Source organism: Saccoglossus kowalevskii, chromosome 3 (genome assembly GCF_978046115.1).
Source record: "Saccoglossus kowalevskii chromosome 3, keSacKowa6.1, whole genome shotgun sequence".
Classification (NCBI taxonomy): Eukaryota; Metazoa; Hemichordata; class Enteropneusta; family Harrimaniidae; genus Saccoglossus; species Saccoglossus kowalevskii.
In genome coordinates, this window is record NC_140643.1 from 32,762,343 (window position 1) to 32,784,662 (window position 22,320).

Genomic DNA, 22,320 nt, shown 5'->3' on the forward strand with positions numbered 1-22,320 from the left:
TAATAACGTTTGATCAGCACATAATAACGTTTGATCAGCACATAATAACGTTTGATCAGCATATAATAACATTTGATCAGAATATAATAACATTTGATCAGCACATAATGACGTTTGATCAGAATATAATGACGTTTGATCAGAATATAATGACGTTTGATCAGAATATAATATCATTTGATCAGAATATAATAACGTTTGATCAGAATATAATAACATGTGATCAGAATATAATAACGTTTGATCAGATTATAATAACATTTGATCAGAATATATTAACATTTGATCAGAATATAATAACGTTTGATCAGAATATAATAACGTTTGATCAGAATATAATAAAGTTTTATTAGAATATAATAACATTTGATCAGAATATAATAACGTTTGATCAGAATATAATAACGTTTGATCAGAATATAATAACATTTGATCAGCATATAATAACAATTTATCAGAATATAATAACGTTTGATCAGCACATAATAACGTTTGATCAGAATATAATAACATTTGATCAAAATATAATAACATTTGATCAGAATCTAACAACGTTTGATCAGCACATAATAACGTTTGATCAGAATATAATAACATTTGATCAGAATATAATAACATTTGATCAGAATCTAACAACGTTTGATCAGCACATAATAACGTTTGATCAGAATATAATAACATTTGATCAGAATATAATAACATTTGATCAGAATCTAACAACGTTTGATCAGCACATAATAACGTTTGATCAGAATATAATAACATTTGATCAGCATATAATAACAATTTATCAGAATCTAATAACGTTTGATCAGCACATAATAACGTTTGATCAGAATATAATAACATTTGATCAGAATATAATAACATTTGATCAGAATCTAACAACGTTTGATCAGCACATAATAACGTTTGATCAGAATATAATAACATTTGATCAGAATATAATAACATTTGATCAGAATCTAACAACGTTTGATCAGCACATAATAACGTTTGATCAGAATATAATAACATTTGATCAGAATATAATAACGTTTGATCAGAATCTAACAACGTTTGATCAGCACATAATAACGTTTGATCAGAATATAATAACATTTGATCAGAATATAATAACATTTGATCAGAATATAATAACGTTTGATCAGAATATAATAACGTTTGATCAGAATATAATAACATTTGATCAGAATATAATAAAGTTTTATTAGAATATAATAACGTTTGATCAGAATATAATAACGTTTGATCAGAATATAATAACGTTTGATCAGAATACAATAACGTTTGATCAGAGTATAATAACGTTTGATCAGCACATAATAACGTTTGATCAGAATATAATAACGTTTGATCAGCACATAATAACATTTGATCAGAATATAATAACGTTTGATCAGAATATAATAACATTTGATCAGAGTATAATAACGTTTGATCAGAATATAATAAAGTTTTATCAGAATATAAAGGCAAGTGATCAAAATATAATAGTTATAGTGCATCTAAGACAGTTACGGCTTTCCATATCCCATGGTACAATGAAATAGCATTATCTTGTGTGTTACAGTTATGCTTTTTGAGAAACGTGTCCTAATATTTCTTGAAAATTGCTATTTTTAAAACAATTCCATAGAACACAATGTTAAAGAAAAATTGCATTTGTTGACACTTTTTAAAACCCGGAATTTTTAAATAATTCAGAACAACAAAAAGTACTCCATCATTAACAATATACGCTAAAACGCAAAGGCTCATGGGTAGACGCTTGTTTGTAAACATAATAATAATAATAATCAAGTTTTATTGCATCCTTTGAAATTACAATATTTCTTTTGGTAAAAAGCAATAAATATATCCATACACAACACAATTACAATACAATATAAATAGAAACATTGACACGCTATGGCTATCTGACGCATGTGCAGGTGACGACTCCCCCGCTTTAACATGCCGTTTATTTGGTGTTATTTACTATGTCAGCAGCTACTTTGAGATTACAATTATTATTTCTCTGTACTTATTCAATGGAAAACTATGTTGTTTATACATGAAAACTAAATACAATGGCAGTACGCAAAATATGTATTCAAAACAAACTCGATAATGCACACATCAACAGCGCCGTTCAAAGAAAAGTAAAAAATTTAAACAAAGAAATCATTTTTTTTATAATTAATGACTAAAATTTGTTTTCAAACAAGACAGCTTCACCAGCCAAAACTTCAACCAGCAAAATTCAGTAAATAACTTCGTTCACAACAAAATCCACAATCAGTAAGGAATTTCCCCATATTAAAACTGAAAATTGACAAAAGAATTTTGCAAACAATGTTGGTAAAATGTGGATACAAAAATTGTCGTCAGGCATATGTGTATAAAATATTTACTGAAAAAGTCCTCCGCGGAGATTTCAAACGCTTAACCTATAATACATTTGGCTACGTTGGAATGAGAAAAAGTGCACGAAGCAGTTCTATTCTATTGGTGGCAATTTTTTCGTTCGATGCCATATTTCCTGTTATATTTTTGTAGTCATTTTTGCAAGTAATCATAAGACGAGTACCATAAAATGACGCCCTCTCGAGACGAACATTCTTTTCTATTGAAATATCGCGCGCTGTATTGTGGGTACAACTCCAAATACAACATGGCGATTGTGTCCGTATTTGGAGTTTTGCGGGTTTGCCTATTACTGATGAGCAATCTGGCCATGTATTCCGCCTTTATCAACATGTGTCAGAAGGACTGTGTGCTAGAGGTAGTGTAATCTGATTGTTTCCTCGTTTACTTGTTTACACCGGGGAAGTACCATTCTATAATTACCCCCAACTTCCTTGTTGAACCCGTTTGTTGTCCTTTTAACATTTGCATATTACCGATGATTGTGTGCCCTAATGGACAGTGTCACTGACGTAATGACAGCTACATACGTATAAACTAATACACCGGCCACTGTGATGTAGCTGTGGTGGTGCCGAGTCGTATTTTAAGGCGATGGTTGTTGATCTACGCACGCTACAGCTGTAACGTCTCTTTGCAGAACAGACACAAAACTGCAGCATAATATTCATATCACATACCCGAGTAAGTGACGACGTCAAAAAATCGATGTCGGATAAAAAACTTATTTCCTTTAGTTTGGGGGTGGGGGGTTTTGACCTCAAAAAGTTTCCATCCTACAAAAACGATTTTATTTTTTAATGAAGTCAAAAAAAATCTTGGAGTATTTGTAGTTCGTTTTTTTTTCTATCCAATCATGGACAGAAATAACCGAAAAAGGAAAAAAAACAGAAAAATGGTTTGGTTCGAGTGTAAATCTGTGCGTCAAATGAGGTGCATTTGTAAAATCTTTTTACACCCACCCGACAACCAACTGCTTTGCCATAGTACTGTCCGATTATCAATTTGTATTTAATGGTGAATGTAGTCTGACGCCATGACCAATATTTATCAATTAAGTTTCAGTGTGGGGTAGGGGGATTTGGAAAAAAACTAAAGGAATTAAGTTTTTTATCCGACATCGATCTTTTGACGTCGTCCCTAAGCATACCTTGTTTTGAAGACACCCGATCATCTATGTAAAGAATAAACACTACAAAGTGACCCGCCCACCCCATAACATTTCTAGTTACAATATTGTCTATAACTCTATTGTTTATTTCCCCATAGGTGAGAAAACTCTTTTATAAATATTTGCAAAAAAACAATGAATTACCTACCTTAAAATGAAAAAATAATAATCTTATTATTATTTTCCTTCCAATGATACCTGTACATCATGGGAATGCCGTCGTCAACTTTACATTTTCGACTTCTTCTTAAAAACCACAAACTGTATAGCTATGAAACTTTCTAGAAAGGTACCTTGGGTGGTTATCTCCTAGATTTGTTCATTTCATGTGGATATGTTCAATTGTTTTATTTATAGCAAATATTTTTGTCATTTTTGGTCAAAAATGATATTTTCTACTTCTTCTTGAAAACCGCTAGCCCAAATGCTTTGATACTTGGTATGTAGGTACCTTGGGTGGACCTCTCTCAGATTTGTTCATTTCGTGATGATATCTTCAATTGTCTAATTTTGATGAATATTTTTGGTAAAAAATTATATTTTCGACTTCTTCTTGAAAACTGCTAGTCTGATTGCTTTGATATTGTATATGTAGGTATATCAGGTGGACCTCTGTCAGATTTGTTGATTTTATGACGACATCTTCAATTGTCCAATTTTGATGAATATTTTTGTCATTTTTGGTAAAAAATTATATTTTCGACTTCTCCTTGAAAACTGCTTGTCCAATTGCTTTGATATTGTATATGCAGGTGTATCAGGTGGACCTCTGTCAGATTTGTTGATTTTGTGACAATATCTTCAATTCTCTAATTTTGATGAATATGTTTGTCATTTTTGGTAAAAAATTATATTTTTGACTTCTCCTTGAAAACTGCTTGTCCAATTTCTTTGATATTGTATATGTAGGTATATCAAGTGGACGCCTGTCAACATCTTCAATTCTGTATTTTTAGCAAATATTTTCGTCATTTTTCATCAAAAAACATATTTTTGCCTTGTCCTTCAAAACCAGTAGTTCAAATTCTTTGATACTTGTACAAATGCAGCTTGGGTAAACCTCTTTAAATTTGTCCATTTCGTAAAGATATCTTTAATTCTCTACTTTTAGTGAAATATTCTCTGCAACAAAATCAAGAAAGTTGGTGATATTAAAGCAGCTAGCATTAAGTTTAAATTGCTTCTTAGTCATTGCTTTAAGAGCGCCATGCATCACAAACAGCGGAGCTATATCAGCCGACAGGCTGCTAGTTTTATTGTTATTTTGAAGAACAATAGTGTTAAACAACCATGAATATGGTCTAGGTTTAATACTTTTCCTTCAATGATGATGTCAATCACAGCTGATTACATCATTTTTGATTTTCACCTGTTCCATTACTATAAATCCTAGGAAAAACTGAGTTAAATGTCCTCTTTTAATACTTGATTGAATGTCAGGCAATTTTCATATACATGTTGGCTAAATGGCCAGTGTCCAGTTAGTTTCACAAAATTCTGACATTCACTATTCGTCTATCACCTTTCTTTCTTTCAGATTGACACTGAATCAACAATAAATAACACCAGTATGAGTATTAGCGGTAAGTTCACACTGTATCATATACATTCAGTGTTCTCCCCAGGAATTTAAACCACTGTGGCGGCCTAATTTGCATATAATTTGCATGTAATTTACATAATATTAATAATAGAAATTGACCAAAGCACATTTACACCAATTCAATAAACAACATATATTTTCAAAAACAAAGTGACAGATAATTATTTGCTTCACACAGTGTTATAAACACTTTTATTTTGGGCACTTTTGTAATATTAATTAATGAGCTCCGTCACAGTGCAAATATATTTTTTTTGGAGTGAAAATATTACGTTTCACAATTTAGAAGAGTTTGAATTTAAAAATTTAACATTCTCGAAATGCAAATGCTGCAGACTAAAAAGAAACAAATAAATTGTAAAAGGTTAAATGAAACTAATTTGAAACGTTTGAGCCAGGATTATGTTCACGACTTTCATGATTTTATTTACTACAAAATTCTCCTTCCAAAAAACGACCATGTAATTATTTGGCGGATTGCTGGTTATTATTCCGACCATCAGCTTCTACAATGAACATATAACACTTCCAAACGATCATCAAAATTACGACGTGGCATAACTTACTTCGCGATGTTATACACCGGTTATACCAATAATTCCTCTTACTTGGTCATGATGCCATGCAAAAATTAAATACTTCTTTTTTTTTATATGAAAAAAACGTAAAATTTGAACTAGTTTTATCGGGAGAAATTATTTTTGATCACTCTATCACTTCGGTGAAAAACACAGACCCGCCATGATAGTTATGACGCATTAGTTGACCGGCATGTGTCCTTTGACCCGGTGGGTCAAAAACGCCATTAACGAATCAGAATGCTGCATGGTAATGCCGGTAGAACACGATGTTTTCCGAATGATTGTGATCATAAAAATTACATTGCGGAAGTAAAGCGATGTCGTAGCACGATGTGTTGGTATGAATTTCAGATGAAAACTGCATGATGATTTTCGAAAGAGGTGATTAGAAATTTTTAAAAGGTAAAAGAAGTCTTGAAAGAAGAGTTTTTACATGATTCACGATGATAACAGTTCAAATGTATTTTACCCAATCACGCAATAAACACGTTGTTTTTCTTGAGTAGCGTAAACTGATCGTGAACTCTGCTTTGCCCATGTTACATCGGGTGGAATTGATTTTGAAAGAATTTCAGCTTTCAATCTAAAGATTGCGTCTTTAGTGACATTCGTCAAAATATAAACATTGACATGTTTAAGCAAGCATTCATGTGGACTTCTTGGTGATCAGCAGTGTCTGTGATGGTACGTCGGCTGCGCTGGTCGTTTACCGATCATGCAAGTGCATGGCTGCCTTTGTTCCGCTCGGCGGTGACAATGTTGCCGCTACAAGTCACAGCATGACCTTGTTTTAACCTTAGATCTTATGTTTTAACGAATGGTTTTACCGATAACAATTTTATATATTTGACATCACCCTGGCAGTAAAAATATGGGTACGGTAATATACTTCCCTAGGCCACATGTTCATTTTTAATCGTGTAGAAAAAAACTTGCAACTTTTTGTTCGGTGGTGTTATCACCTCACGGTGACCTGCTACGATAATAAGCCGGAATTTTCACAGTTTTCACACCTTAAAACAATGAACCAGTTACCCTGAGCACGATGAATCATCTTCGGAAGACAATGAGTGATGGCCTATTTTGTAAACAATTCTTTGTCTGGGACCAGGGCGCACAGGAAATATAACAGGGCGCTGACAATTTAAACAGGGTGCCAATTTCAGATAACAGGGCGCGGCGCCCTGTTAAAACCTCTCGTGGAGAACCCTGGATGTGGTAGCGATACTGTAAAATTACCACCTCATTTTGATTGGTTAATGGCATTCTTGACCCATCGAGTAAAACGACATGTTGGTCAACTATTGCATCACGAACATCATGGCGGGTCTGTGTTTTTGACTCCCATGTGCGAAGCACAAAATGGGAGTCTTTGCAGTTAGTGTGTCTGTATGTGTGTGTGTATGTGTGTATGTGTGTATGTGTGTATGTGTGTATGTGTGTGTGTGTGTATGTGTGTCCGACTGTTCCACTGCTATCTCCAGAACCATACATCGGTTTTTGATGAAACTTGGTGCATAGATGCTCTGGGCCAATGCGCAGATTTGATTAGGTTTTGGTAAAAATCCATGCTCGTTAATTACCTAATTTGCATGATAATTAGCTAATTTTTAGCTGTTCTATGACTGTTCCACTGATATCTAAAGAACCACTCATTGGATTTTGATGAAACTTGGTACATAGATGCTCTGAACATATGCGCAGATTTGATTAATTTTTGGTAAAAATCCGTGCTTATTAATTACCTAATTTGCATGATAATTAGATATTTTTTAGTGGTTCCATGACTGTTCCACTGATATCTAAACAACCACTCACTGGATTTTGATGAAACTTGGTACATAGATGCTCTGAACTAATGCTAGGTTTTGATTAGTTTTTGGTAATAATCCGTGGATACTAATTACCTAATTTGCATAATGATTAGTCAATTTTCGGTTTTTCCACTGATATCTCAAGTACTAATCATCACATTTCAATGAAACTTGGTACATAGATGTCATACGACACTGCACAGACCTGATAGTTTTTATGGTAATATCAGTACATATTAATTACCTAATTTGCATAATTAATTAATTTTCAGCATTTGATATAAGTAGTTAGCATTACATTTCAATGAAACTTGGTACTTACATACTCAAGGACTATGCAGAGATTGATTGTTTTCGATAAATATTTGTGCATATTAATCACCTAATTTGCATAATTAGTTAATTTTCAGCTTTTCCACGGGTATCTCAAGTACTAATCATCGCATTTCAATGAAACTTGGTACATAGATCCTTTAGGACTATGCAGAGACCTGATTAGTTTTAGGGTAAATAATTGTGCATATTAATTACCTAATTTGCATAATTAATTTTCAGCTTTTCTACTGATATCTAAAGTACTAATCATCACATTTCAATGAATCTAGAATTATGCAGACCCAATTAGTTCCTGGTAAATATTTGTGCATATTAATCACCTAATTTGCATAATTAACCAACTTTCACACTGATATCTCAGGTACCATACATCACATATCAATGAATGTACATGGATGCTGTAGGACAATAGACAGACCTGAATAATTGTGGGTTAAAATCTGTACATATTAATTACCTAATTTGCATAATTAACCAATTTTAAGCTTTCACACTGATATCTAAAGCACCGTAAAAACTCCAAAATTTCGACCGGTTTTAAATAATTGGTGTTAGAAATGTGACGTGTTTTTAGAGTCAAAATTAAGGTGCATTTTCGGACGGTCGAATTTTTCAGAATAGAAATCAGCAAAAAAAATGGGAATGATAGACAGTGTGCTTCATTAGTTTTTAAAAAATGCAATGTCTGTCAATTGACGTAAACTTCCTCATGTTTCACGGTAAAAGCAAAGGTCGTGGCCGAGTTGTAACTCAAAATCTAAACAAAGTCATCAATCAGTGAGTATTATGACAAGCAAAACAAAACATCAAGACGCGGAGAAGAGGTCAGCACAAAACTAATAGGTCAAAAGAGAAAGCTGTCTCGCACTACCTAGGAAAACTTGCGAATGTTCGAAGTACAGGTACCCATTGGACAAAAGATACATGGAAGTTTAGCAAACGATCTCCCCGACCCAGTGCAATGTATCCGGTTAGAATCAAAGCCCACGTGTCCCTTATTTGAGGGACCAAATTCTGCCGTAAATTCGCCCTTGGATTAAAAAATAAAATGGGATTTAAGAAAATAAAATGGGACTTTTAAGGTGTATTTTGGCGTCATTTTTCGGACATTTCAATCAATCCTGCCGGCTAAAATAAGAGTCTAAGTTTTACCGTAGTCATTCACGTCTGTCTATTCAAGAGTACACGTGTATGATTTTTATCATGACTAGCGTGAGCGAGTAAGCTTCCTTTCGAGAATGAGCTGTTATCACTGTGAACAATGTTAAATTATTCTTCAGATGACCAGTTTATTTTTTAAAAACAACTAATTTTTTTTATTTAAAAAAAATCATGCCGTTTTCGCATCAAAATCCAAGCCAAAATATCCTACTACAACATCAATCTCTTCCGCATTGCGTTCAATAACATTAACATATTTAAATAAGCTATGGTAATTTGAACACGTTGGCATCATCCAGCTTTTTGATTGGTTAATTAGCGATTTGACCTATTTGACCTAAGAGAACATGGCGGATATCCTACAGCATCATGCATCAAACGTTTATACGAGACCGGAATCATTCGCTTACGATGAAACTAAGTTGACTTTTATTTGTATTTCATAACCATTCAACAAATTTATTTTGTGTACATTATTATAATCACTATTGAGTACAGTAATAATCAACAATTCAGAAACGCAGCATGCCGAGATTTTTGTGTTCGTTTTTATTTGAAACTTCGTTTATTTAGAATATATTTTCGTTACCAATAAAATAAAAATCTCTCGGTCAATCAGAAACCCGGATTCATGCCTTTGAGGAAGGTCCCGTTTGAACGCTCACATCGGTTTTTTTTTCGTTTGGGGGAAAACTAAAACTGGTCGCAATTTTCGAATAAGAATGAGTCGGCAATTTTTAGTGGAGTCGAAAATTTGGAGGTAAATAAAACACCGAAACCCGGCAAATAAATAGGCGTTCGAATTTTTAGAGGGGTCGAAATTTTGGAGTTTTCACGGTACTAATTATTCCATTTCAATGAAACTTAGTACAAAGATGCTCTAGGACAATGTACAAACCTAATTAGTTTGGGGTAAAAATCTGTTCATATTAATTCCCTAATAAGCATAATAATTCATAATTTTTTGGTTCTAATCACATTTCAATTAAACTTGGAGACATAGATTTTCTGTTACATTGCGCAGACCTCGTTAGTTTTACACTCAAATCTGGTCATATTAATTTTCTGATTTGCATAATTAGTTTTCAGCTAAGTAATTTCGAATTATATTTAATGTGTCTCCAATACTCTCAGCACATGGGAGTTCTTTCTAAGCTTTCTTTGATTGATTGAAGAGATCAAGTTATCAAGAACATTCGCTCTCGATAAAACTAAAATCTAGGAAATATTACTTCGATATGTTGGCTTACCGATATCATGCAGATGGGTACCACATTTATTAAATACATAGGTGCTTAACTTTGAATTTTTGGAAAGGCAATTAGTTGAAACTGTTTTAAACTGCTTTCATAAATAGTATTTTACCCATTCGTGCAGTAAATCTGCAAGTCCTTTTTTATAGTGATATTCATAATCTGTTTTATTTTTTTATTTTTTATTTTTTGGGGGCTATGAAACATCGCAAGTGATTATTGTGTTTTGACAGAACTGATGCTTTTCTGATAACTAATCATTCATATATGGAATCACTGAATATTATCATATAATTTTGTAATCTAAAAACTTATTTTTAAAAACTAATTATTTAAAAGTGGTCAAAGTTTTATCACAGTACATTGTGTGATATTACTATGGTCAAACTTGTCATGATGATTGCACTAAAGTACTGCAGTATTTCCATCATACAAGGCTACACTGTATTACAACTAAGTTAGACTAAAGACACTAGAGTCTTTGGTTAGACAGGTGTTCCCATTGTTGAATACTAGATAACACCCCTAATCGGCTGTTATTCTGTAACAAAGCTATTTTTTTTAAAACTCGTGCATTTTTATAATTTTTCAAAACATGGTATAATCTGTGGATATTTACTGTGTGTACGAGTCACATATAAGTCACATTGAAATTTGATTTTAAGTAACCAGGATGTTGTTTTGACCTTACATGACCTTTTAAGGATTCTATATTGTACCCCAGTAGTTTATTTACACAACCTGTATCCATGTACTGTATAGGACTTAATTATTAGCAGGTTTTATTGGGGGGGGGGGGGGGTATTTCACCATATATGATTTCTAATTATGAAAATTTGTGAAACTTAACTCCCAGAACAAGCTAAAACATAACATTTATGTTGTTTTTGCTCAAAAATGTGACATACTTTCACACATTTCATTAAGATTACTTAGGTCTCTTAAACAGAACAAAAGACAAACAAAGCCTCCTAACTCAGTAATTAGTAAGAAGTACGGGATAAGATTTAAGCTGATTTAGGCTTATCTAGCATATTTGCATTTCGGCTAGACCCAATTGCGTCCACGCACAGGGAAGGCCAATCGTTAGCACGACTAAGGGGCGTCATCAGTTGGTGACCTTTGGCAAGCCGCTATTTACGAACGAAAAATGGATGACACGCGCGAGGTTCTATTTCTGCTGCTGGCATGTTTCGTTCTAATTTTGAACCGGCGTGCACAGCAACGCGAGAGAAGACGGTCCCAACTTATTTGGATGCACAGAAACAGTATACAACGGCGTAACAGAATACAGAGTTTTATTAATGCATGTTGTAGACAGCGAACCAAATTTATTTTATCTACGATTGGAGCTGCTGTACGCTCTACTATAGTGACCCGATTAGTGTGGAAGCGTGTACACTGAGCTCGGTTGCCATTTTGGGAATGAGAAAGTTGGATATATTTGATCACGTGCATAATGTTCACACCCAAAGGTCGCTGCAGAGGACGCTTAGCCCTGGGCTAAGCGTTCGCGCACACTTCGTTAGCCCGTGCTAAGGGTCTAGACCGCGTCTTAAATTCGGATCAGGTTTAACCTGTACTTAGCATTCCTTAGCCCGTGCTAAGCGTTCACGCACGTTTGCTTAGCACGGGCTAAGGAATTTGACCTCTTAGCCTGTGCTAAGGAGCTGTGTGTGAACGCAACTATTGTCTTTGTTGAACAAAGACCTAAACAAGGACTTTGTGTTTTTGGTTTTCTGTTCATTCATTGTCCAGCATCAGACATGCCGGGATCGATTTTAGTCCCAAAACAATTTCTTAGGCATGCCTGGTATTAACATTGAGTACTCATGCATGTGAATTTGTTTCATGATCTGATTCAAAATATCCAGCTAGTTTCTAGTTACGACCAAATAGGTACAGACACACCAATTTAGCCTTCTTGCATTGCTAAAGAGTTGTGCAATTCACATGTTTTTTCCTATATCTAAGCTTTCAGATGGTGTATAGGTTGTTATAGTAGCATGCTTACCTAATAACTTTTAGTAAATAACAGTATTCACACACAGCTCCTTAGCATGGGCTAAAAGGTCAAATACCTTAGCTTGTGCTAACAAAACGTGGTGTACAATTAGCATGAGCTAATCCATACTAAGTATGGATTCAATCTGGCCTGTTTTTAAGACCTGGTCCATATTCTAAGCACAGGCTAACAAAGTGTGCGTGAACGCTTATCACGGGCTAAGTTTCCAAAACACCATTGTATTCTATGTTTTTTTGGAAGATTTACTATTACATTCATAACTATTCATTTCCGTATGCCATTTCCGACATGACAATCAACGCGAGCACATCAAGAGATATTGTTTTTGAGGAAAATGAACCGACAATGAGACTATTTCCTGTTATTCTGCCATCTCCACCTTCTGAATTTGCTTTGATATTGTTTTAGAACCATAGAAATAACATGTATACCTTCCTAGTTACTGTATTGAGTAGTCATAGTTAAAATGATTTTTGTATATTTTTAACAAGTTTTGACATTCTTTAGGTTGTGCATGAAGACAACTGGGTCTATCCAACATGAAAACATATGAGATTAGTTCAAATCTTAGCCCGTACTTTGTGTAGTGAGAACACTACAAATGTCTGTATCACAGATCAGTTTTTAACTTGTTTTTCTTCCTGTTGCGATTTTAAGGAAACTTTGTACAGAGATACTCTGGGATACTGTGCATACATGATTACATGAATAAGCTAGTTGTAGGCTGTTTCACAGTTATCATATTTCAATGAAACTTGGTGCATACACATTAATAGGTACTCTCAGATGATCCACAGACTTGGGTTACTTTAAGTCATTGTAGTCATTGTATTTTGCATAAAGTTTTTTTTTTATTTATTGATTGATTCAGGAATCTTCCTTTTTGTAATACAATAAAACATTATGTTCTTACATTGACTAGGGAAAAGAAAACACATACAGACTTTGTTTTCAATTCCTTTTTTGTTTTCTAGAGTTTTTTTTTGTATCATAAGCTATATTGCAAAATTTGTATTAATCATGGCAGTAACATGAAAGAATTGTATTGCATATTTTACCGTGAAATAATGAAAATACATCAATAAATGTCAGTTACATTATTCATTATTTGGAAAATGTTGGTTTCACTTTTCTATTTCACAGATTGTTACAGTACTGGTGTATTCCCATTTGGTGATAATCCGGCAGTACATCAGTTAACACCGACCAAACCTATCATTGATATCATAGATGACCCAAGGAATATATGCCATGGTGGTTACTTTGTGCAAGGAATAACCATTCAGTGGTTACCTCCTGCAGATGGTATGACTGACATTTAATAATTTCAGAAAAATCACATTAATTATAATGTAAATAATATCACAAACCAGTAATTTTACAAAAATGAATGTTTTGCATTTGAGAATAAATATTTCTGTGAAAGTTTTAAGTTCAGAAAATGCTTTGTATTTGATAAGACCGAGAAGAGCTTACAAGAAATCACTTATTAAAAGTGCATGTCGAAGTATGAGACTAAGTCAAGGCATCTAATTATTCCTTCCTGTGTTACCGTGAAAACTCCAAAATTTCGACCCCTCTAAAAATTCGCTCCACCTAATTATTTGCCGGGTTTCGGTATTTTATTTGCCTCCAAATTTTCGTCTCCACTAAAAATTGATGACTCATTCTTATTCGAAAATTGCGACCAGTTTTGGTTTTCCCCCAAACGAAAAAAAAAGACATGATGTGAGCGTTCAAACGGGACTTTCCCCGAAGGCATGAATCCGGGTTTCTGATTGACTGAGAGATTTTTATTTTATTGGTAACGAGGATATAATCTAAATAAACACATAAATCTTGGCATGCTGCGTTTCTGAATTGTTGATTATTACTCAGTAGTGATTATAATAATGTACACAAAAAAAATTTGTTGAATTGTTATGAAATACAAATAAAAGTCAACTTAGTTTTGTCGTAAGCGAATGATTCCGGTCTCGTATAAACGTTTGATGCTGTAGGCGTGATCACCGAACTCGGCCAGATTTCTACTCGGCCAGTGACCGATCACGGCCAGTGACAGTACTCGGCCAGCATATGTGTTAATGGGTTTGTCAAAGGGTGTCGATCTCAGTGATGCAACAGCCAGAGTCATATCACAATAAAATATAAAAAAAATGTACGAAAATGTTGACCAATGACCAGTTTACACCTCGACATTCACAACTGGCCGAGTTGTACATTTTTTCTTGGCCGAGTTGAAATCTGGCCGAGTTCGGTTGTATTCGCTGTAGGATATCCGCCATGTTCTCTTAGGTCAAATAGGTCAAATCGCTACTTAACCAATCAAAAAGCTGGATGATGCCAACGTGTTCAAATTACCATAGCTTATTTAAATATGTTAATGTTATTGAACGCAATGCGGAAGAGATTGATGTTGTAGTACGATCTTTTGGCTTGGATTTTGATGTGAAAACGGCATGTGTTTTTTTTAAATCAAAAAATTAGTTGTTTTTAAAAAATAAACTGGGCATCTGAAGAATAATTTAACATTGTTCACAGTGATAACAGCTCATTTTCGAAACGAAGCTTACCCGCTCACGCTAGTCACGATAAAAATCATACACGTGTACTCTTGAATAGACGTCAATGACTACGGTAAAACTTAGACTCTATTTTAGCCGGCAGGAATGATTGAAATGTCCGAAAAATGACGCCAAAATACACCTTAAAAGTCCCATTTTATTTTCTTAAATCCCATTTTATTTTTTTAATCCAAGGGCGAATTTACGGCAGAATCTGGTCCCTCAAATAAGGGACACGTGAGCTTTGATTCTAATCGGATACATTGCACTGGGTCGGGGAGATAGTTTGCTAAACTTCCATGTATCTTTTGTCCAATGGGTACCTGTACTTCGAACATTCGCAAGTTTTCCTAGGTAGTGCGAGACAGCTTTGTCTTTTGACCTAATTTTGTGCTGACCTCTTCTCCGCGTCTTGATGTTTTGTTTTCCTTGTCATAACACTCACTGATTGATGACTTTGTTTTGATTTTGAGTTGTTTAGCCTACAACTCGGCCACCTTTGTTTTTACCGTGAAACATGGGGAAGTTTACCTCAATTGATGGACATTGCATTTTTTTAAAAACTAACGAAGCACACTGTCTATCATCCCCATTTTTCATTTGCTGATTTCTATTCTAAAAAATTCGACCGTCCGAAAATGCGCCTTAATTTTGACTCTGAAAACACGTCACATTTCTAACACAAATTATTTAAAACCGGTCGAAATTTTGGAGTTTTTACGGTACATTGAATTTTTAAGCTTGAAATGTTGTTTCTTGACATATTACATAATAAGAGATACAGTAATAGATAGAATTAATAATGAGTTTAGGTAAATCACCATGGTATTTATGTTCACAAAATAAGAAATACCTTGACACCTGCGAGATTAAGATGCCTGCACAGCAAATTACATAGCAAAACTGCTAATTGATAAGATAACTTGATTTTCAGTCTAGCACTCAGCCTAATCATATACACAGTTTTATGAACAAATTGTAATTCAAGTTCAAGTTCAAGTTTTCTGGATTTCATAAGTTACCGTATTTATCCGGGTATAAGCCCAGGGTCTTGAACATGGAAAACCGCCAAAAAGAAGGGGTGGGCGTTTGTCCGGATATCCCCGGCAAAAAAAATGAAAATTTGCGGGAAATTGGCAACACGCAGATCTAACTGCGACAGGGAGAAAACGGCAAATAAAAACATGCAAAAAAATAAATGAATATGCAGCATTAGAAGTGTAACAAGAAATAATTTATTGCTTAGAATGTGATAAATATTAAAACCAGAAATAATAAAAATTAGAATATCCCCGTCGACAAACACGCCGCCCCATACGCGTGAATTATTTCCGGTTTTGACAATTACCAGATCAACAGCCATACAAGATCAATAATAATTTACGCAGTAAAATTACGAAAGTTCATAGTTGTTAGAAAAAACAAAACCTTCTAAGATCTCTATTTGTATGTTCATTGCTATCTTCGTAAAAGTCAAAACCTTGAAATTCCAAGTCGGCGCCACTGTCGCGATAGAACTAAAATCCCTATAGCTTCGTCTTGAAGTTTGTCGATGTAGTCCCACACAATTTGGACTTATCACATTTAATCCACGCATTTCGCTGTCTGGTAGCTTGGCACTTTTAATTCACGTCTAATCAGAATAAAGAGACAAGAAAAATGGGGTCGCGGCAAACGACTCGCACGATGCATTTGTTCACTGTCTGGCAATCATCTTTGACCTTTAAGCATCCGCATTTAAGTTCAACACTGCTTTTTTATCAGACTAGGCGTTCGTTCATCAATCATGGTGAAAGTTACCATTCAGCAAGTTATATGGATATTGCGGCGGGCTTGAAATAGGAAGATTTTTTTTCCAACGACAGAAGAATAATTTCCATGAAATGCAATAGCAGTGGTGAAAGATGGTAACAAAGTTGGCAGTCTTTGGCATGATGATTGACATTGCAAAATTGGCCCCAGTTATGGATTCGCAAATATTTTATAAAGCCAAAACAAACGTGCTTCAAACTACTCTCCCAGTTACGGGTTGCTACAATATTGCAACATTGGTTTCATTGTCGGTGACGCTAACTACGTAAACAGTGGTGAACATGCTGCTCTATTTATGTCACAGCTATTTCGCGTTCACTCATCGTTTTTGGCGTTCACTCATCGTTTTTGGCGTTCACTCATCGTTTTTCGCGTTCACTCCTCGTTTTACGCAATTTACATTTATTTTTCAAATTTTTTTATCAGAATCAAAACAAACTGCAAGAAAGTAAACAACGGACAAAAATAGGTTTTTGTTTTTTTATTTTATTACAGGTGTAGAAAAAATACTTCTGGGCGTTTGCTAGGATATGACCTCAACTCCTTTATTTTATCAAAAGTGGGGGGTGGGCGTTTGTCCGGGCATGGGCTCTTAGCCGGATAAATACGGTATAAATTATGACAGTTTATTATTTTACACCAGTAATTAATCTTGCATAAACTAAAAATAGATTTGGAAACCCAGGAAGAAACATATCTTTCTACAAAAGAAAACAGGAAGCAAATCTGTTTAATCCCTAAGAGCACAACAAATGTGATTATTGGTTATATGCTTCTAATAGCAAACATGTGTTATGAGGTCATCACCTGATATCATTTTTTTATAGAACTCTTCTATATGAGTGACATGCTTTACATGTATGAATAATTTATATCAGGTGATAACCTCACAAGACCAACTCAGATTACAAAAAAAAAAAAAAAAAAAACTTTGCTTATGAGTTGTATGCTAATTTATGCTAATTACACATGATGTCAGAGTTATTACCTTCTTAGCAATATGTTTAAATTGAACTATAACTCGCCATTAATTGGGTCACGTCCAACTATCCAAAGTTATATCTCTCTCTCTGACACTCATTGAACTTTACGCAGAGACACAGGTCTTACATATGTACATCAAGTTACCTACAACAGGCGGCCATTTTGGACAAACAATCATTTCTGATACTCGAATGTGTCTGTAGCTTTTTCTTGGAGATGACAACAACAATTTTGATCAGATTTTATGATGATGGTTTTATTTTATTTCAGCAAGCATCTTTGCATTGAGGGGATTTCAAGTTCGAGTTACTGCCATGAATTACGGAAATGTTGGGAATTACCCTGTGATGTGCAAGAATATCATTTTCAGTGAAGATACAGTACTTCATCAACCACTAAACATGGTACACTATGTTTTTATATAGGATAGTGCATGAGTGGAGTACAATCATTGAGATATTGAATGACACAATGGCAGCAGACACAAGTCAAGTTCAATATCTGTACAATACACGGCCAAGTGCATTATTTGACTTACAATGTCAACCGCACATGGAGATTTTAATGGCCAATCACGTTCAACTGATTCTGTTGGTATAATTGTGTATATAAAATCTTTTCACTGAATGCAAACTTACATTTGTACCCACTGTGCAAATTGTTTTTCGTTCACCTGCATTTCTTTTCCATACTTATTCTGATACATTTTGATTATTTGCAGCATGATACCTACAAGTTGGATTGCCTACATGATATCACATTAAACCAACAATTTCATATTGAAGTTCAAAGTCTTCCTAAATCAATGCCGGATGCACAAGATGATAATACTGATGACTATATTTATCATTCTCCAAGTAAGTTGATGACATAAATTACAATACATTGTCATCAGAAATCCGATTTTATTTTTGATGTCAGCTCAACATTAGTGACTGTTTTTTGGAAGTGCTTGAAATCAAAATTGTTAAAATATGAAGATAGTTTATTTGTCAGTAAACTAGAGAGTTTTATTACCTAATCAATATATCACAGTAATAAATGAGAACACTGCTACTTTGTAGCCAAAGGTCAGCATCCTTGCTCTAGGCCCAGTCTACATACAATTGCAAAACTAAGAAGAGTACGTACTGTTAATGCCCAGCGTTCATGTTGTCACATTACACAGTCCTGGTATTGAGATTGCTGATTCAGCAATTGTTTGAACAAAATTTTAAATGACAACTTAGTTTATCGCTTAGTACCTTTTGAGTGCCAGAGTCAGCTTCCGTCACATTTCACAATTTTTTTTTCATATTTTTCTAAAAAAATTGATCAACACCTATAGGCAATTGTCCACTTTGTTCAAAATTTATAAAGAAATTGTACAGAATTACATAAAAACGTGTGAAATGTTGGACCAGAAATAAAGCGGGAAAATTATGGCATTCAAATGGTTGCCATGGTGACACACTTACCTCACAGACAAGCACGATATATGTGGTTGATGTTTTGTATTTATTTTTTCTGCAGGCTGTAATGAAATGCCTCAACTGTGTGCGCATGGAGGTAAGTCTTTTTCTTGAATTCTAATTATTGTTTTGCGCAAATTAGATGAGATATACATAAGTCTCTGTTTCATATTTTATAATTATAGTGATTATTAATATTGCCAACTTTAATATTAAATAATTTTTTAATTTTATTATTATTTTTATTTGTGACTGAAATTTGTTTTGGTATTCATAGAGTTACGAGATTATATTCCTCCACATCCACCAATCGTAACATTATTTGGATATGATAATGTCAAAGTCGCATTTACAACATTTCCATCGCAATATAAAGTACTCAGATATCGTGTAACGCTACATCCTGTCTCTGGAACTACTGAGTCCAAAAATATACAAATTGTGTCTGTTTGTAAAGATGATAAATTCTACCAGGTATGTGGTATTTAAGTTAATGGTTTATTGTGATTGCTCCAGTAAATTTCATGCATGTAAAAACATGTGTTTTCAGCATTGCATCATGTGCGTGACAACGAGTATGTCTTTATAATGGTTTGTGCTTTATGGATACTTGCTAACAGTTCATATGCTATTCAGAACCATATTATACAGCTTGCTTACATTTCTATTCTTTTCTAGACACAATTCCACGACGTGAAAGCAGGAACTTACGAAGCGTGGGTGAGTGTCACTCTTGTTTTGAAGGCATTCTCTGTTCAGAGAATATATAAAGTGTATTTTATATCATTAATTGTTTATTTGGGGACACAATTTATTGACTAAACATGCAAATATATAAATCTAGAAATGTAGCCATGCGTTGTGTTCTTTTCACAGGTAAAAGCAGATAATTGTACAGACTGTCTTGAAATATCTAGTTTTAAATTCAATGTCTCAGGTATGTTCTATCTTTAATAAGCATGTATCATCGTGTATAATTATAATAATATTTGAGTTTGCATGCTGATTATGTTTATAACATCATATTTTTCCTTGTTTATATACAAGTAACATTCTTCACAGGTAAATTTCCAAGCATGGCAGCTAATTTCCATACTATTGTTTTGTTTCATTAACAGAATGGCGGACACAAGTCTCTCTGATAATTGGCAGCAATGATGTTAAAGTGGATTTCACTGAAGCAGTACTTGATCATAATCATAATGCTGGTAACTATACAGTGAAGTTAGAAGGCAGTTCTAGCCTGACAACAGTAGTCAAGGAGGTAAGCTAGGATACATTGCTCTGTCTACAATTAGATAATGAAAATGCAAGGAATTTTTAAAAAAAATCATTGATTTGGGGTCAGAATTTCTCTCTGTGGTCGTTCTCAGACCTCTTTTCCTACCATGTTGTTGATTGTTAATAAAATCTGTTCTTTAAACAAGAATTGTGGGTATATTTGTTAATTATTATCAGCTGTAATGTATGTAAAAGTTATATGATTTTTTAATAACAAGTTTTTCCAATAATTTGCAGTCGCCTGCAGTCTTCACTAACTTAGCATCAGGAACCTACAAAGGATCTGTAAGTAATATCCTTTCTAACAGAAATCATTGCAATCAATAGTCATTTATGCAACATTAACGATTTTTAATTGAGCATGCCAACATTAGCATTGTAAAATCTGTATTAGAAAACACTTCTTCTATTAAAATGGTACAATGCAACAGAGGGTATATGGCTTCTATTAGAGCATCTACACATATGAGAAATGGTGAATTTTTGGTTCTCAATTGTTCCAAAAGAATGGGTGCAACTTCAATTAATACAGATTTAACAGTATTTCGTTTGTACTATTTTCTGTACTGTAATTAATTTACATACATTTCCAAATTTAATTAACTGAGACTACCAAACATTTGATTTTTAGCTCCGCTGTCGACTTTGTCGAGCAGAGCTTATTATATGAGTGATTGTCTGTCGTCGTCCGTGTCAATGTTTTACTTTTTCGACTTCTTCTTGAAAACTACAAGCGTGAATGCTTTGATACTTGGTGTATATGTACCTTGGGTAGCCCTCTCTCAGATTTGTTCATTTCATGATCATATCTTCAATTCTCTAATTTTGGTGAATATTTTTGTCATTTTTGGTAAAAAGTGATATTTTCGACTTCTTGTTAAAAACCGCAAGTCCAATTGCTTTGATATTACATATATAGGTACTACATGTGAATCTCTCTCAGATTTGTTAATTTTGTAATGATATCTTTAGTTCTCTAATTTTGGTGAATATTTTTGTCATTTTTGGAAAAATGTGATATTTTCGACTTCTTGTTAAAAACCCCAAGTCCAATTGCTTTGATATTACATATATAGGTACTACATGTGGACCTCTCTCAGATTTGTTCATTTTGTAATGATATCTTTAATTCTCCAATTTTGGTGAATATTTTTGTCATTTTTGGTAAAAAGTGATATTTTCGACTTCTTGTTAAAAAAGACAAGTCCAATTGCTTTGATATTGTTACATATATAGGTACTACATGTGGACCTCTCTCAGATTTGTTCATTTTGTAATAATATCTTCAATTATCTACAGTAATTTTGGTGAATATTTTTGTCATTTTTGGTAAAAAGTTATATTTTCTTCTTGTTAAAAACCACAATCATTTATGGTGAAAAATGATATTTTTGAATTTTTGTTGAAAACAGCAAGTCCCATTGCATTGATACTATTCATATTGTTCATTTTCTAATGATATTTTTTGTTCTATAATTGAAATGTGCATTGCAAACATTGGAGCTATTTCAGCCGAGAGGCTGCTTGTTTAAATTGTTCAGTCGTAATAGTTTTAAACTTGTGTATATGTTACAGGTCAAACCAACTCTGTGTCAAAGTTGTGAATGGGTATCTTCAAAGAATTTTGGTAAGTTTTCCATCACTTTTTCAGCCGACTTAAGATTTTGAACTAATTTTGCCATTTCAGTATAATTGGTGAAGGCAAAATTTATACAATATACGAGGAATGTATATCAGTCAGTATATTAATTATTATTGTACATTTGTCATCGTAACGCCATAAGTTACAGCGTGCCGTAATTTTGCGGTATTTTACAGGGTATTTTGATCCTACCATATAAGGAAATGCGAATTCCGAATATGGAATGATTATG

The 22,320-nt window shown here is 33.8% G+C and overlaps 1 protein-coding gene across 1 annotated transcript in view; it reads left to right on the forward strand.

Moving 5' to 3' along the window:
* The first annotated feature begins 2,649 nt into the window (after positions 1 to 2,649).
* Positions 2,650 to 22,320, forward strand: part of LOC100371136 (uncharacterized) — a 33,777-nt gene continuing 14,106 nt past the window's right edge. The window contains exons 1-12 of the mRNA XM_085497071.1: positions 2,650 to 2,767; positions 5,118 to 5,163; positions 13,498 to 13,659; positions 17,985 to 18,118; positions 18,436 to 18,571; positions 19,227 to 19,262; positions 19,443 to 19,639; positions 19,844 to 19,885; positions 20,042 to 20,102; positions 20,284 to 20,429; positions 20,684 to 20,731; positions 22,022 to 22,073. Coding sequence (XP_085353197.1) covers positions 2,657 to 2,767; positions 5,118 to 5,163; positions 13,498 to 13,659; positions 17,985 to 18,118; positions 18,436 to 18,571; positions 19,227 to 19,262; positions 19,443 to 19,639; positions 19,844 to 19,885; positions 20,042 to 20,102; positions 20,284 to 20,429; positions 20,684 to 20,731; positions 22,022 to 22,073 — 1,171 coding nt within the window. The 5' untranslated portion in view covers positions 2,650 to 2,656. The remainder of the gene's footprint in view (positions 2,768 to 5,117; positions 5,164 to 13,497; positions 13,660 to 17,984; positions 18,119 to 18,435; positions 18,572 to 19,226; positions 19,263 to 19,442; positions 19,640 to 19,843; positions 19,886 to 20,041; positions 20,103 to 20,283; positions 20,430 to 20,683; positions 20,732 to 22,021; positions 22,074 to 22,320) is intronic.